The 15,845-nt window shown below is 34.8% G+C and overlaps 1 protein-coding gene across 1 annotated transcript in view; it reads left to right on the plus strand.

Annotated features, from left to right (window-relative positions):
* PYROXD1 (pyridine nucleotide-disulphide oxidoreductase domain 1) overlaps positions 1–15,845 on the plus strand; it is a 28,874-nt gene that overhangs the window by 7,894 nt on the left and 5,135 nt on the right. Inside the window, exons 3-8 of the mRNA XM_008065829.2 lie at positions 2,181–2,300; positions 5,227–5,355; positions 7,244–7,317; positions 10,680–10,840; positions 11,499–11,599; positions 15,066–15,198. Coding sequence (XP_008064020.1) covers positions 2,181–2,300; positions 5,227–5,355; positions 7,244–7,317; positions 10,680–10,840; positions 11,499–11,599; positions 15,066–15,198 — 718 coding nt within the window. The remainder of the gene's footprint in view (positions 1–2,180; positions 2,301–5,226; positions 5,356–7,243; positions 7,318–10,679; positions 10,841–11,498; positions 11,600–15,065; positions 15,199–15,845) is intronic.

Below are 15,845 nucleotides of genomic sequence, written 5' to 3' on the forward strand. Positions count from 1 at the left end.
CCTTCCAAATAGCTGGAATTACAGGCATGCGCTACCATGCCCGGCTGATTTTTTGATTTATTGTAGAGATGAGGTCTTACTGCCCAGGCAGGTCTCCAACCCGTGGGCTCAGGCAATCCACTCACCTTAGCCTCCCAAAGGCATGGGATTACAGGCTGAGCCACTGAGCCCAGCTATCTTATTTCTTAAGGTATTGGCCTTTAGGGTTCTGAATAGGAATTGGTTGCCAGTTCCAATTTCCATAAGGGAGTCTCCTGCATTTTATAAGATTCTTATAGTTTGAGGTTTTACATTTAAGTCTTTGATCCATTTAGAGTTAATTTTTGTGTGTGGTATTAGGAAGGGGTCTATTTCAATCTTCTGCATGTGGTCAGCCAGTTTTCCCAGCACCATTTACTGAATAGGTTCTCCTCTCCCCAGTGATTGTTGTTGGAGGCTTTGTCAAAGATGAGTTGGTTGAGGAATTGAGGCTTTGCTTCTGGAATCTCTGTCCTGTTCCATTGGTCTGTGTGCCTGTTCTTGTACCATGACCAGGCTGTGTTGATTACCGAAGCCTTATAGTAAAGTTTGAAGCCGGGAAGTATGATACCTCCTGCTTTGTTTCTTTTGCTAAAGATTGTTTTGGCTATTTGTGGTGGTTTATGTTTCATGTGAATTTCTGTATTGTCATTTCCAGGTCTGAGAGGAATGATGTTGGTAACTTAATGGGTATTGCGTTGAATCTGTAGATTGCCTTTGGTAGGATGGACATTTTAATGTTGATTCTTCCTATCCATGAGCATGGAATATTTTTCCATTTGTTTGTGTCATCTTGGATTTCTTTGAGCAGTGTTTTATAGTTCTCATTGAACTGCCCCACCATCAGTATGGTGGTGGGGTGCCTCTCTTGTCCTCTTCCATGGAAACTTGCCTCTGGACTCCATCCACAGCCCCTTCCAGCATCCTGCAAGGTGCTGAAGTGATGTGGCAAAGCCCGGAGCAGTCTCTCTCCTGCTTCAATGGTGAGGGAGCGCCTGGGACAATAGTGTCTCCCCACTGCTTTTCAAAGGAAAACTTCTGTCCGTTTTAAAAAAACTATGGTACTCCTCTTCTGCGACCCAGAAAGAGCCAGGGATGAAGTAGGGAAGCTACAGCACCTGCTGTTGCACCAGGGGCCTGGCCACCTGCACACGACCCCCACTTAGACACTCTCCCAGTGTTTTCTTGCCAGGCAGGGTTTGTTGATTAAAAAAAAAAAAGAAAGAAAGAAAAGAAAAGAAAGAGAAAATGACGCTCAGCTTCTGCATCCTGGGAATCGCTAGGGTCCAAGCCCAGATGCAGTGGCACCAGCTGCTGCACCAGGAGAGCCCTGGCCGCTGGCTCCCTGTCCCTCACTCAGTCAGCCACTCACACGCCCGCCCACTCGCTCACCAGCACATACACAAAATTTTCCATACACTTACTCACGGGGACTTGCATAGTCCGACTGGCTCGGCTGCCATCTTCTCCGCCTCTTCCATCAGTATACCTATTGAGACACTTTTCCCACTGCTCAAAAGTTTTCAAATTCGTCAATTTTGATGCCTTTTAGTGCTTCTACCTTTTTTGTTTCGCCCCTTGCACATTGGCAGAATGTTTCCCTCTAAGAACATTTTTTCATCTAGGGAAGCAAAAAAAGTTGCTCAGGGTAAGATTAGGTGAATAGAGAGGGTGGGAAATAGGATCATGTTGTTTTTGCTCATAAACTGCAGAACATTTAGTACCATGTGGGCAAATGTGCTCATAAATCATCTGTCATTAAATGGACAAACACAGTGAAAGAATCTCCAAAAAAATTCACTGAAACTGAATGCACCCTCTCACAACAACACTAGGTGGTACACTGATGCCGATGGGTAAGAAGGATAAGGAAATAGACAAGCTGTTCGGTTAAACTATAGAGGAGTATGTGGTATTATCTATCCCTCATTATACAGACCAGAAAGCTATGGTTCCATGACTCCCCTGACTTATCCAAGAGTGGCAGAACTAATTGAGTTTAGGTCTTAAAATGCTGAATCTGATCCTCCTTCCACTGTATGTAGTACAATGGCTAACAACAGTAATATATAAAAGCAAATGAAAGTATTTTTATTGTTTAAAATTTTTTAAAGAGGATGTGTTATAATTGTATACATTTTAACCTCTTTGATCTTATACAGATTTCTAAAACCTTAGAAGAATTTGATGTTGAAGAACAATCAAGTACCATGTTAGAAAATCGCTTTCCCAACATTAAGGTTATAGAATCTGGAGTAAAGCAATTGAAGAGTGAAGAATACGTAAGACTTTTTTTTCTTAATGGCATTTTCTATTATTAAATCTTGCTGAGGTTTTGCCTGCTTTCTTTTGACCTCACCTCTACACCACCATGTATTTTCCTTTCATGTAAAGGTTAGTTACATTGATTCCCATTATTATTTCAAAAATTTATACTTTTTAAAATTTTTTAGGATTATATAATTTGGTTTGGCATTTTAGTTTCCACATTTGAAATTAATGTTTATAAAGTGTCCACTATATTCGGGTACTGCATTAGGTGCTGAGATACAACAGTAATAATAATGCAAGATGCCTGCTCCTAGGAGCTGCCAGTGCCATAGGGAATATAGACGTACATACTATAATTATGTGGACATGTAAAAGCACAGTCATTGAAATATTATCAAAGTTCTGATATTAGGTAATTAGGAAGACTTCGCCGAGAGTATTAAGTTTGAGCTGGATTTCAAAAGATGAGTGAATTAAGAGTTCTCTTAGTGGAAAGGGGGATTCTTTTTTTTTCATCCTTCAAAACACAAAAGGGAATTGAAATATTTTATTGATATATTGGTTTCTTGTTTTTCTGATTGTTGGTGTCTTTTTTTTTTTTTAAGGTGTGGACTACAATTCAGGGTTAGGTATACAAACATTGATTATGCAGGTACTCTTGTTGATGAGGTGTGCCCCTCCATCCCCTAGCAGTTTCCCTCAACTGCCAATCCCATCCCCTCCCTCTCCTGGCAGTTTCCCACTACTGCCAATTCCTTTCTTATAGTAGTATGATAATTGTTCAAGGTCCACTTATGAGTGAGTACATATGGTACTCTGTTCTTTGTTTCTGTGATAGATCACTGAGTATGGTCAACTCTAAATCCATCCAAGTTGCTGTGAAGTCCATATGTTTGTCCGGAAAGGGGGATTCTAAGAGGAGATTGAATGTTCAAAGTCCCAAGAATAAAGAAAAAGGGATATGAAGAATAGTGAGATTAGTAAAGGAGAATGACAAACAAGGCTAAAGAAATAAGTAAATAAGATTTTTGGGCTTTTTATGTTGCACTAAGAAGTTTTGTTGTATTTAGAAAAATTGTAAAGTGATTTTAAGTAGGAACAACAATGATAAAATAGATCTTTTTTTTTAAGGGTGATTCATCCAACAGCAATGTTAAGGATGAACTGAGATGGAGCAAGTAGCTAGTCACCAACAACCAAATTAGAAGATGTTCTCAATAGTCTGAAATGATGTAAAACCTGAACTAAGACTGGGAAAAAATACCCTAGATTTGAGTGAGATTTCTACTCTAAACTCATCACAACTCAAGACTTCCTTGCATATGAGGATAAATAAGGCAATATCAGGAAAGGATGTTGTTAGATGATTTACAGTATTCTCAGATGAGCTTTAGGCAACATGGAAAATTTGGTTTGTAGTTTCTGTAAGGTAGCTCTAATTTATGAGTTCTCTCTTAGGGAAAAAAGTATTCATCACATTTGAAACACAATAATTTGAGAGAGGAAAATGTACTGAACTTTATAAAAAATAAAATGTCTGAATCCTAAAACCAGAGTAAATTTTTAATACTTATAATGGTAATATGTATTCCAAATAACATACCTGTCAATTAATTTTGCAAGTTGAGGTTGGTTCTCAAGAGTACTAAATGAATTGTGAGTGAACTTATATATTATGGTATTTAAAAGAATCAGAGTGCTTCTGTTATCATTTCAAAAGTATTCCATATGTAGTGCATATCTGCCTTCTATTATCCATCATCCTTTACACTTTTTAGTGAATTAGAGATAGTGTTTTACTTTCATGTCTACTGCTAAAAATTTAGCCATTTTATTTGTGCTGTTTGTTTTTACAGTAGCAAAGTGCACATTATTTTAAAGTTTGGTCAGTGCCTATAATTTCTATTTCTGTCAGATACAGTTCTCACCACATTATCTGAAGAAAGACTTGTATAAAATTTCTATATGGATTGTACTATGTTGTATTACTGTTTTATGTGTTTGTTATGCAGCTAAAGAGTTAGATTATAAATGTCTCAGTGAATATTAAGTGCTATAATACAATTTGCCAAGTTTTGTAAATCAAACGTGTGGCACAAATGTTAACCCCTAAACATTCCAGCACAGTCAAGTATCTCTCATAGTAGTATGCACTTAGGTTTATCAGCTTTCTTAATGAAATCTACACATAAGTAGATTTTCATTGAGTATTAAAGATGGATTTCTAATATGTATTTTTATACCCATTAATGTTATGAAATAATAATACAACTTTAAAGCCAATACATACAAGGATTAAAAGTTAACATCCTTTTTTTACATATTAAAACAACATTTAGTTTGCTAATAAAGTGATTCTTATTTGTATTTAAGAATATAAATACTATTTTTTAGCACCTCTAATCATTTTAGGTTAAGAAGAAATATAACCTCTTCTACCATATACTACTTTTCTGTATTCTTAACAGATATGAAAATATGAGATAATTAGAATCACTAGGTCTTTCAGTAACTTCCATTGAGATCGGCTATCTTCATCAAGGCCTGTCCCAGGTATAATATGATAGGAATGCTCAATTTCAAAATGTCTTAAAGTTTAGTTTCTAACCTGAGGTCAACATACATTTTCAAACAACCTGAGATTCCTTGAAGTTTAATGCAAAACTTTGTATGAATGTATCTTTTTATTCCAGGAGAGAAAGACTAGTTTTCATTAAATTCTGAAAATGGTCCATGACCCTAAAATGACTAAGAAGCACTGAATTAGGGAATGTATTGTCATGCTTGATTTTGTAATTGCTATAGCAAAGTATTTAGTGCCACCAAGCGGCAACCTTAATATATTAGTTTTGCCTTACTGAATTTTTAATTTAAAGTGCAGTTGTACCCATGTATAAATATGTGTCTTCTCTTCCTCTCATTGCTTTATGTTTACAGTGCATTTTAACAGAAGATGGCAATAAGCATGTATATAAGAAACTCTGTCTGTGTGCTGGAGCTAAACCAAAGTTGATATGTGAAGGAAATCCTTATGTATTAGGAATCCGTGATACAGACAGTGCTCAGGTAACATTTTAAGGTTGGGTCATATGAAGGGAACTTGAAGATTTCTTAGAATTTTGTACATCTGAATTCAAGTGTTCCACTTATGATATTAATTCTTAAACTATAATAGCAAAAGGGAGGTTTTGGTTTCATGATTCATAAATCAGAGTGGTTATAATGTTTTATTACTGCCAATTTGTTTGGTTTTAGTTGACTTTTTTTCTTGTTTTTTAGTTCATGCTGATGCCTTATGTTCTTTTGGTTATGTAGTATCTTAGATATAATGACTGCTGAATGTTACAACTTACATTATACACATATTCATTACTCAACTTTGGAAATATGTGATTTGCAACCTAATTAATATAAGAATTTTTTTCAAAAAAGTAAAGCCTATCAAAAATTTACCAATTTTATTCCCCCAACAATAAAATTAATATTCAAAAGGCATTTGTGATATGAAATCATAATAATCATAGACCTGAAAATGTCACTTGGTTTATTGCTCTGCCCGTAGAACAATGGTAATATATCCCAATAAGGTTAAACTTCTGTATCTGCAACATTATACAACTTCTTTTGGTAATTTAATTTAGGGTTTATTAACCCTTATTACTAAGAATCTCTTAATAGTTTCACCAGTGACTTTGTCTTACCTCAAGCTCATTGTTGTTTTATCCCAAAAGGTAATGATTTAAAAAATTGATAATATTTTCTTTCAGCCTGTTCTCTTAATTAAATAATTTGGAATTTACAGAAAACTGAAGGAACTGGATTATTGTGAACTTTAGGTTCATGTTATCAGAGACTGAGCTCATAACTGTTTTAGCTAGTTCTTCTACAAACATGAACTAATTGAATCCTCACAATAATCCTGTGTAAATGGATTTACAGATAGGAAACTGAGATTGAAAGATTAAGTATTTACCTATACTAAGGTAGTGATTAAGTTTATCAAAAGTACAATTTAAGCTTATACCTTTCATCTCTATTTCTGTTGCTCTCTCCAGATTTTTCTTAAGTTGCAGTACTCTCAATGAAGAACAAATTTAACTTCAAGTTTTTTTTTTCTTGTAAAATTTTAAAGAAGTTTATTTTAGTAAATATTATAAGCTTTGGGGTCAATTTAATAGAAATGGTAACTTAGTAGGAGGAATTTTCTGTTCAGATGTCATTCTGCAGTAATTACACCAGCCTATATTTTTGAAAGTCAGAAGAATTACCACTGGCTTTTCCAAGCTCATTGTGATCCTTTTTCTGGGGATCAGTTACCTGTCATATAATGGTATAACAATATTTTTCAATAAATATTAGATATTTATTATATGCCTGCTACTCCTAACAGATTTATTTACATCATCTAACATAATCCCTACAGAAACCTTTGTAGTCACTTATTATTTCCATTTATATAGTTGAAGAACCTGAAGCGCAGAGAGGTTAAGCAATTTGCCCAAGGTCATCCAGTTAGTAATTGCTAGAGCCAGTGACTCCAGAGTCTGTGCTGTTACCCACTATGCTGCTGTGCTTTGCATTCCTGAAAGTTTTAAGTGTTGAGTGACTGTAGGAAAAAATGTCAACTGAGAGTCCAGGTGAAAAGAAATAGTTGGTCAAGTAGTTGGGAATGGTACACTAAAGACAGTGCCTCTTCTCTACATGTCATGACATAAAAGACAAGGAAAATCAGGAGAGACATTGCTGTAAGGGCAGCTTGGAATGAAGCATAAAGGGAAGCATTTATAATATCAAGTGGGAAGTTGCACTGGCAGAGTGGGTAAGATGTATTTTGTGGTTCCTTTGTAAGTTTGATAAGATACTTAAAATTTTTAGACTATTATCATGAAGTTTCTTACTTCTTGTATTGCCCACTGATACAAAACAGTATCTCACTATTTTCTTTTTAATGTAGGAATTCCAGAAACAGCTTACTAAAGCTAAAAGAATAATGATCATAGGGAATGGTGGCATTGCACTTGAGCTAGTGTAAGTATATGTTTTTAAATATTACTTAACAATAGCTCTGTGACTTGTGATTATTAGCAGACTAGAAAGCATTTTTTATTCTGAAAAGCAAAAATATTATTTTCATATGTTTTCAAGGAGAAAAATCTACTTTATTTTTTAGCTTTCATGGAGTCCATGGTTGTAATTTCCTTATAAAACATAATGTTTCAAGAATGTTTAGGTTTCAAGGGGTCATAATACTGGTAACTGGCCATATTTGGCCGTAGGTGTATTTTATAAGTATATACTGTGTTTAAAAATAATTTAAATGGGTACACTTTTAGAGATTTCTAGTCATAGCCCCCACCACTTTTAATGCTTTTACTGTATGTCATGCTTTACTCATGTATTACCTCTCTGGTCAGTGAAACCCAAAATGTTTGTGACTCCTATTTTAGGATATTTAGTATCCAGCTCTTGGTTTTTGAAAGTTTGGAAAATGTGAACACATTAATTAATATGGAATATATTCATCTGAAGAAGATATCTCAAGTTCAAAAAACATTGAGAAATACCCTGCTGTGACTTGTAGAGCATTGGTTTTATCTTTCAGCACATAGTTGACATAGAATGGTCTGGATCTTTTTCAGGCTAGAAAGTTGGGTGAAATCACAGAGGACAAATTTGAATCAAAATAGGGAATCTGTCCAAGTCTTGTCCTTTCTCACTTGCATCCTTTCCAACTTTTAGACTAGATTTTTTACCCCTCTCTTTTAGAGGATGGTCAATTCCTAAGGAAACCTGTAAGTTCTTACTCTTGCCTGAGTACTAGGGGTGGCAGTCATTACTATGATTATGAAGTTTGTGGCATTGTATAGAGAAAGGCAGAGAAAATTAGAATGAAAACCAAAATGCGAGCCAAAAGGGAGAAGGAACAGATTTATTGTAAAAGGGGCTTCAAATTCTTCTTCTTTTTTTTTTTTAATTTTTTTTTTTTTTTTTTTTTTTGAGTTGGAGTCTCACTCGGTCACCTAGACTGGAGTGCAGTGGCCGCTTCCGGCCACCGCAGCCTCACCTGCTGGGCTCCAGCGATCCTTCCGCCTCAGCCTTCCGAGTAGCTGGAACTACAGGCGCGCGCTACCATGCCCAGCTAATTTTTTGATTTATTGTAGAGATGAGGTCTCACTGCCCAGGCGGGTCTCGAACTTGCGGGCTCAGGCAATCCACTCACCTCAGCCTCCCAAAGGCGCGGGATTACAGGCTGAGCCACCGAGCCCGGCTCAAATTCTTACATACACATGACATCTTATTCATTAGCTATCACCAAAGTATCACATATTATAATTATTATTATTTACATTTTAAAACTTTCCTGTGTTCAAAAGTCTTCAAAGTTTCACAACATTTAATCCTATTCCTCATTTTATTTTTGTTGAAGACTGAAGACTATATAATTGGATAAAGCTTATAATTTTGTATTTAGTAAGCTCTTCTTTGATAGTTTAAGAAAGGTCATATGTAATGTTATTCTTTAAATTGATCATTGAATGATAAAACCTAATCACTGAATGATAGGTCTTTGTTTCTCATGATGAAAAACTGACATACCCAAACCCTTTCTACTCTTTAATATATAGCCTCCGTGTTCCAGAGACTAATACTAACTTTTTTCAATATACGTTTACTTCACTTATTATCTGTTGTCTTCTTTCCAAGTCTAGGTGAATCCTTTTCTTTTCAAACCAATACCGTTTTTCACAACTTCACAAAACTAATACTTCACTGTTGTCTGCTTTTTAGAGTGGTTTTAAAAATTAAAGCAGTATTTTCCTTATGTGAATCTTGCTGAGAGCATAGTTCAAGTTAGAAAGGATTAGGAGGTATCTTGTGATGTAGAGCACATACAGGGGTCATTTGTGGTTACTTGTAATAACTTGGCCTGCTAGTCATCAGTTTGTTAAATTACACTGATATGTTTTATAATTTTATATTACTTTAAAATATGAAAAATGGTAATACAGAAACACTTTCAGTATATAAAAAAGGAAAGTATTTCATGACGACTGTATGTATATGTGTAAATTGAAATATAAACTTTATTACCCAATATGTGTGTGTTCTACTTTCTGCTAGTCAGCAATGCTGTAAGACCTGAGAAGCATAAAACAGAATGTTCATCCAGTAATCTGTAATTTAGTGATTATAAATGTTTGCTGGAAAAGGGAAGCAGTAAAAATAAAGTCTTATTAGATGAAACAATGGGCTTGTCAAAAAGTATGAATATAAGGTGAACTGAAGTCAGATGTACTAAACCTTTTTCTATCATTAGTTTATTGATTAATCTTAGAAAGCCATATAACCAATGTTACATTATATCAGTCTGTAAAATAAAGATGGCAATAGTTTGTAATAGTTTGTATCATAAATAAACGTTAAAAATTAATAGCCAGTATTCTTATTACTATTGCAAGTTCAGATAAAATCCTATTATAGTTAAGATGGCCATATATTCTGTTTGTCCGGGATTGTCCTCATTCACACCAGTTGTACCAAGAGCAAGTATTAGTATCAAAGAGTATCCCAGTTTGGATGATAAATTATGTGATCATCTTAATTATAATGACTCCAAGGACTTTGTGAAATGGATATTGTTAAGAAAACCACATTCTCAGTGTCCAAACCTAGAAGTAATATATCAGATGCCCAGGAGCTCTGGCTGTTGGTTAGCAGTAATGGAAGTCGGCTTATATTTATTATGTCCATTCCTTTCTTTCTGTAAGATCCGTGATCTTTCTGTGAACTGGATCTTTCTTTGGCTAGATGGTTTGGGAATTTCTGAGATGAAGGGAATTAAATGCAAGGTAATGGTTCTTTCATAACAAAATTAAGATTTTTAGCTTATGACTCTCATTTTCTTCTTTTTCTGTCCCCTTCCATAATGTGCTTTGAGTATATAAAAAAATTGTTATTAAAGAAGTAAAGGATTCTCAATATTGTGGCTGTTTGTCTCTCTCTCTATATATATATATACACACACACATATATCCATTATTGATTATACTATAACCAGATAAAGCACTGCTTACACATTCATATAACTAAGTTGTAGAAATTGAACATTTTAAAATGATACTGAATGTAATGAAATTTTACTTGATATTCAGCACACATATTTGTCACTTACAGGCTCTTTCAGTAAGCCAGTTAAATTCATTTTACTGTTTTATTTTTAACTTTTAATATTCTTAAAGAATGTTATATTCCTCTTTATCATCTATCTTTCCCAATAGTTATTTTTAAGTATTTTTAACTTTTGTTTTAGGAGATGTTTTTTGCAGATACAAAGATTTTCTGCTTAGATTTTTTTAAATTACTCTCAGTAACTTTAGTATTCCATTTAGGTATGAAGTTGAAGGCTGTGAAGTGATTTGGGCCATTAAAGATAAAGCTATAGGGAACACTTTCTTCGATGCAGGAGCAGCTGAATTCTTGACTTCAAAGCTCATTGCTGAAAAACAAGAGGCTAAAATTGCACATAAAAGAACCAGATATACAACTGAAGGTAAGTATAACATCTAGTTTATTACTTGTCATACAAAACTTTTTTTTTTTTTTTACCATATAGAAAGGGCTGTAAGAAAACTGAGTAAAATATATGTGGGAGATAATAATATGGATAATGCTTATTTCTATATATTTAAATGAAGTTTTCAGATTTTCTGTAACATATATATACACACACGTATAAAGTTAAAACAGGAAATACCAGATGAATTAAATCAGCCCATCTGCATCTTTGCAAACAGATACTACAGTTTAGCAACACATAGGTATTTTCTAAAAAATGCAATGAATCTAAAAACTTTTAGAATATAAAGTTTAACAAGAATTTTGTAAGTTTTGGAGGTGCTAAAAATTGACAAAATTTTAAAAATTTGATGGCTAATTTTCTTATGCTTCAAATTAATCAATGTAACATCCAAAAGACACACAGAATGTGTTAATCCTCAATGCTCAATTGAAAGATTATCAATTTTGTAGGTCTACATCAGAAAATATTAAAATAATGAATAAAATGATTAATATAAATTTTTTAAAAGTTAGTTGTGCTATATGTCTGTGTATGTATGTATATGGATTATTACATTGCCTAAAAGCTTTAGGACTCAAGCATAATTCTCATCTGGTGATTTTTATATCATTTAATTTCATCTCTCCAGGAAGGAAAAAGGAAGCACGAACCAAATCTAAAGTTGATAATGTAGGCAGTGCCTTGGGACCAGATTGGCATGAAGGCTTGACTCTTAAAGGAACAAAAGACGTATGTTTTCCTACACTGATTAAACATGTCTAAAATGTAATTTTAAATTTTGGGTCATTTGTTAAATACTGGTTGCAAATATATAGTTAAAGGATTGCTAGATCACTTTACTTAAAATCCATAGTGCTAGGAAAACTACTACAAAACTTACTTGGTCCAGTTTCCCACCAAATATAAGTGAATATCAAAGTCATCAAAGACTAGATCTCAGCCTACTTTTTCACTCCTGTGAAAAGTTGTGATAAATACGAGGGTGAACCTCTCCCCTCTTAAAAAAACCAGTTATCTTTTTTTATTTTTGAAGACAAGCCCCTTGTAGTACAGGCTTCTTTTCTAGGTAGGTGTTCTAGGAACGTGTCAGTATCAGTGTACCAGCTAGCATTATTGTGAGAGGCTTCAGTGAATTCAGTGAATTCAGCTTCGGTGAATTTTTTGTTTTGGAGATTCTTTCAGCACATTTGCCTATTTCATGATAGGTGATTTACGAGCACACCTGCACACACCACACTGAGTGATCAGCAGGTTTTGACCAAAAATGGCTTGACTTCCATATCCCACCCTCCTATTTACCTCATCTCATTCCAGTAGACTTTTGTTTCCGAGGTGAAAAAAGTCCTTAAAGGGAAACATTTTACCAGTGTGGAAGAGATGAAATAAAAAAACGGCAGAAGCACTAAAAGACATTAAAATTGACAAGTTCAGAAACTTTTGCGCAGTGGAAAAAGTGTCTTGATAGATGTATTGCATCAAGTGGAGAGTACCTTGAAGGTTACTGAAATTTAAACATGTAAGAATGAACACACAATTTTTTTATAAATAAATTTCGGAGTTTTGGGAGTCCCCCCTCAAATGTGTTTTTTGGGGTCTACCATTATATACCTTGGAGATACAGCGGGTTCAGTTCCAGACTACTGCAGTAAAGCAAATACTACAATATAGCAAGTCACATGAACTTTTTGGTTTCTCAGTGCATATAAAAGTCATGGTATATACTGCATCTGTTGTGAAATAGCATTATGTCTTTAAAAAATGGATATACTTTTAAAAACTGACTTTATGGGCCAGGCGCGGTTGGCTCAAGCCTGTAATCCCAGCACTTTGGGAGGCCAAAGCGAGAGGATTGCCTGAGCTCAGGAGTTTGAGACCAACCTGGGCAACTTGGCAAGACCTCATCTCTACAATAAATCAAAAAATAAGCTGGGCGTGGTAGTGCATGCCTGTAGTTCCAGCTACTTGGAAGGCTGAGGTGGAAGGATTACCTAAGCCCAGCAGGTTGAAGCTGTGGTGACTGTGAGTGTGCCACTGCACTCCAGCCTGGGCAACTCCAGGCTGGTCTCAAACCCCTGAGCTCAGGCAATCCTCTCACCTTGGCCTCGCAAAGTGCTGGGATTACAGTACTCCAACTCCAAAAAAAAAAATAAAAAAAGACTTTATTGCTAATAAATACTAACAATCATCTGAGGCTTCAGCAAGTATTATAATAATCTTTTTGCTGGTGGAAGGTATTGCCTCGTTGATGACTGTTGATTGATCAGAGTGGTGGTTGCTGAAGGTTAGGGCTGCTGTGACAGCTTCTTAAGATAAGATAACAATGAAGTTTGCTGCATCAGTTGACTCTTCCTCTCATGATTTTTCTGTAGCATGCAATATATAAGAGCACTTTATCCACAGTAGAATGTCTTTCAAAATCAGAGTTCTCTCAAACCCTGCTACTGCTTTGTCAACTAAGTTTTTATGATATTCTAAATCCTTTGTTATCATTTCAACAATACTAACAGCATCTTCACAGGATTAGCTTCCATCTCTAAAAACTACTTTCTGTGTTCCTCCATAAGAAACAACTTCTCAGCCATTCAAGTTTTATCAAGAGATTGCAGCAGTATAGTCACATCTTCAGGCTCTACTTCTAGTTCTGATTTTCTTGCTTTCTCCGTCACATCTGCAGTTCTTTCCTACACTGAAATCTTGAACCCCTCAAAGTCATCCATAAGGTAGTAATCAACTTCTTCCAAATTCCTGTTAATATTGCTATTTTCACTTCTTTCCTTAAATCATAAATGTTCGCAATGGCATCTAGAATGGTGTATCCTTTCCAGAAGTTTTCAATTTACTTAACAGATCCATCAAAAGTATTACTATCTATGGGAGCTATAGCCTTACAAAATGTATTTCCTAAATAATAAAACTTAAAATCAAAATTACTCCTTGATCCATGGACTGCAGAATGGACATTGTATTAATTGACATGCAAACAACTTTAATCTTATATGTCTTAACCAGAGCTCTTGGGTAACCAGGTACCTTGTCAATGAGCAGTAATATTTTGAAAGGAAACTTTTTTCTGAGCAGTAAGTCTCAACAATGGGCTCCAAATATATAGTAAACCGTGCTGTAAACAGATGTGCTGTTATGCAGTATTTGTTTCATTTATAGAGCACAGGCCGAGTAGATTTAGCATAGTTCTTTAGGGCCTTGTGATTTTCACAATAGTAACTGAGCATTGCCTTCAACTTAATATCACCAGATGCATTAGCCTCTAACAAGAGAGCCAGCTTGTCCTTTGAAGCTTTCAAGCCAGGCCTTTACTTCTCTCTAGCTATGAAAGTCCTAGATAACATCTTCCAATAGAAGCCTGTTTCATATGCATTGAAAATCTGTTGTTTAGTGTATCCACCTTTATCAATTATCTGTTACCTTGTACTTTTATGTTGTGGAGAGGGCATCTTTTCTTAAACCTCATGAACCCCAACCTCTTGTAGCTTCTAACTTTTTTCCTCCAGCTTTGTCACCTCCCTTGCCTTCATAAAATTGAAGAGTTAGACCCTTGCTCTGGATGGCTTTAGAGTCCATTATACTCAGTGATCTATCACAGAAACAACTGAGTACCACATGTTCTCACTCATAAGTGGACCCTGAACATATATTATAACACTACATGAAAAGGATTGGCAGTAGCAGGTGATTGTGAGGTGGGGGGACACATAACACTAATAAAGGTACTTGATCCCAAACCAAGCGAAGTGAGGACCAGTGAGGCTCAAACTTCACCGGTACAATGACCACTTATGTACCTAACTCTGACTTGTACCCCACATCTTTAAAATAAAAATAAAATAAAAACAGATGTAGTGGCTTGGGGCTTGGGTAGGGGGTGGGGAGTAAGAAATCTGGTTAATAAATAAAAATACACATGTAATTAATTATCAGTGAGGCCCAGACGAAACCATGCCCTCCATGCTATCTGCTAGTACAGCTACTTGATTTTGTAAATGCCGAATGAATTTCTGCTTACTGATGCCATGCACAGAAATTGAGAGACTTACTTTAGGGCATCAATGTGTTTTCATAAGAATTGTGTTTCCTATGTGTTTCTAAAAGTATATATATTTTTCTTCATCAGTTAACCCAAGTCATTCCTTCTTGAAGTATTATGGTGACCCCCTAGTATTTTTTATTTTTATTTTAGTTTTCTCATGAGATACACATCGAAACTATGTGTGAAGTAAAGAAAATCTACCTTCAGGAAGAATTTAAAAATTTGAAGAAAACATCCTTGACTTTTCCAAAAGACCGTGATAAGTCAGTTACAACTGATATAGGCAAGTAATGAAATATGAAAAAAAAACCAAACAATTAAAAGGAGAACACTTTGATCTTACTGTTTTATATTAAAAAACAACTTCAGATTTCCATATAACATTTAAAAGTGAAAAGTAAAAATAAAACCATAATTTAATAACATTAAGTGATTTCATTGTACTACTTACTAAACTTTCTAATGAACTGCATAGGACTTAACATCTTACAAAGGGCTCATAGTGTTTTTACAATCAATCAGAATATATTGCAGATCAGAATAAAACAAAACAAAAATGTGAAGCTCTCAAAGGTGATGCGATTTCTTCAAAATCAGACTGAAAATGTATATATTTGGGACAAAGATGCAGCTCTCTTGACTCCTATTCCACACATGAGAACTACCATCATTTGAAGAAATAATACTCTGGCCAACTAGTATATAAAATATTCCACTGTTCTGAATTCCTTGGATTTTTCCATAGCCAAAGGGAGTGTTAGAGTTTGAATATGAATAGTAAGGGAAAACACTGAAAACTAACCCGTTTGGACTAAAGACTAATTGGTATGTAAAGTATGAGTAAAGATTTTTAAATAATTATAAAGTGATTTATAAATTGAAATTATTTTGCCAAAACATATGTGTCCTAATTTTAAGGAAAAACATTTA

The sequence above is a fragment of the Carlito syrichta genome, unplaced genomic scaffold (genome assembly GCF_000164805.1).
Source record: "Carlito syrichta isolate Samal-C Ts95f unplaced genomic scaffold, Tarsius_syrichta-2.0.1 Scaffold308809, whole genome shotgun sequence".
Taxonomy (NCBI): Eukaryota; Metazoa; Chordata; class Mammalia; order Primates; family Tarsiidae; genus Carlito; species Carlito syrichta.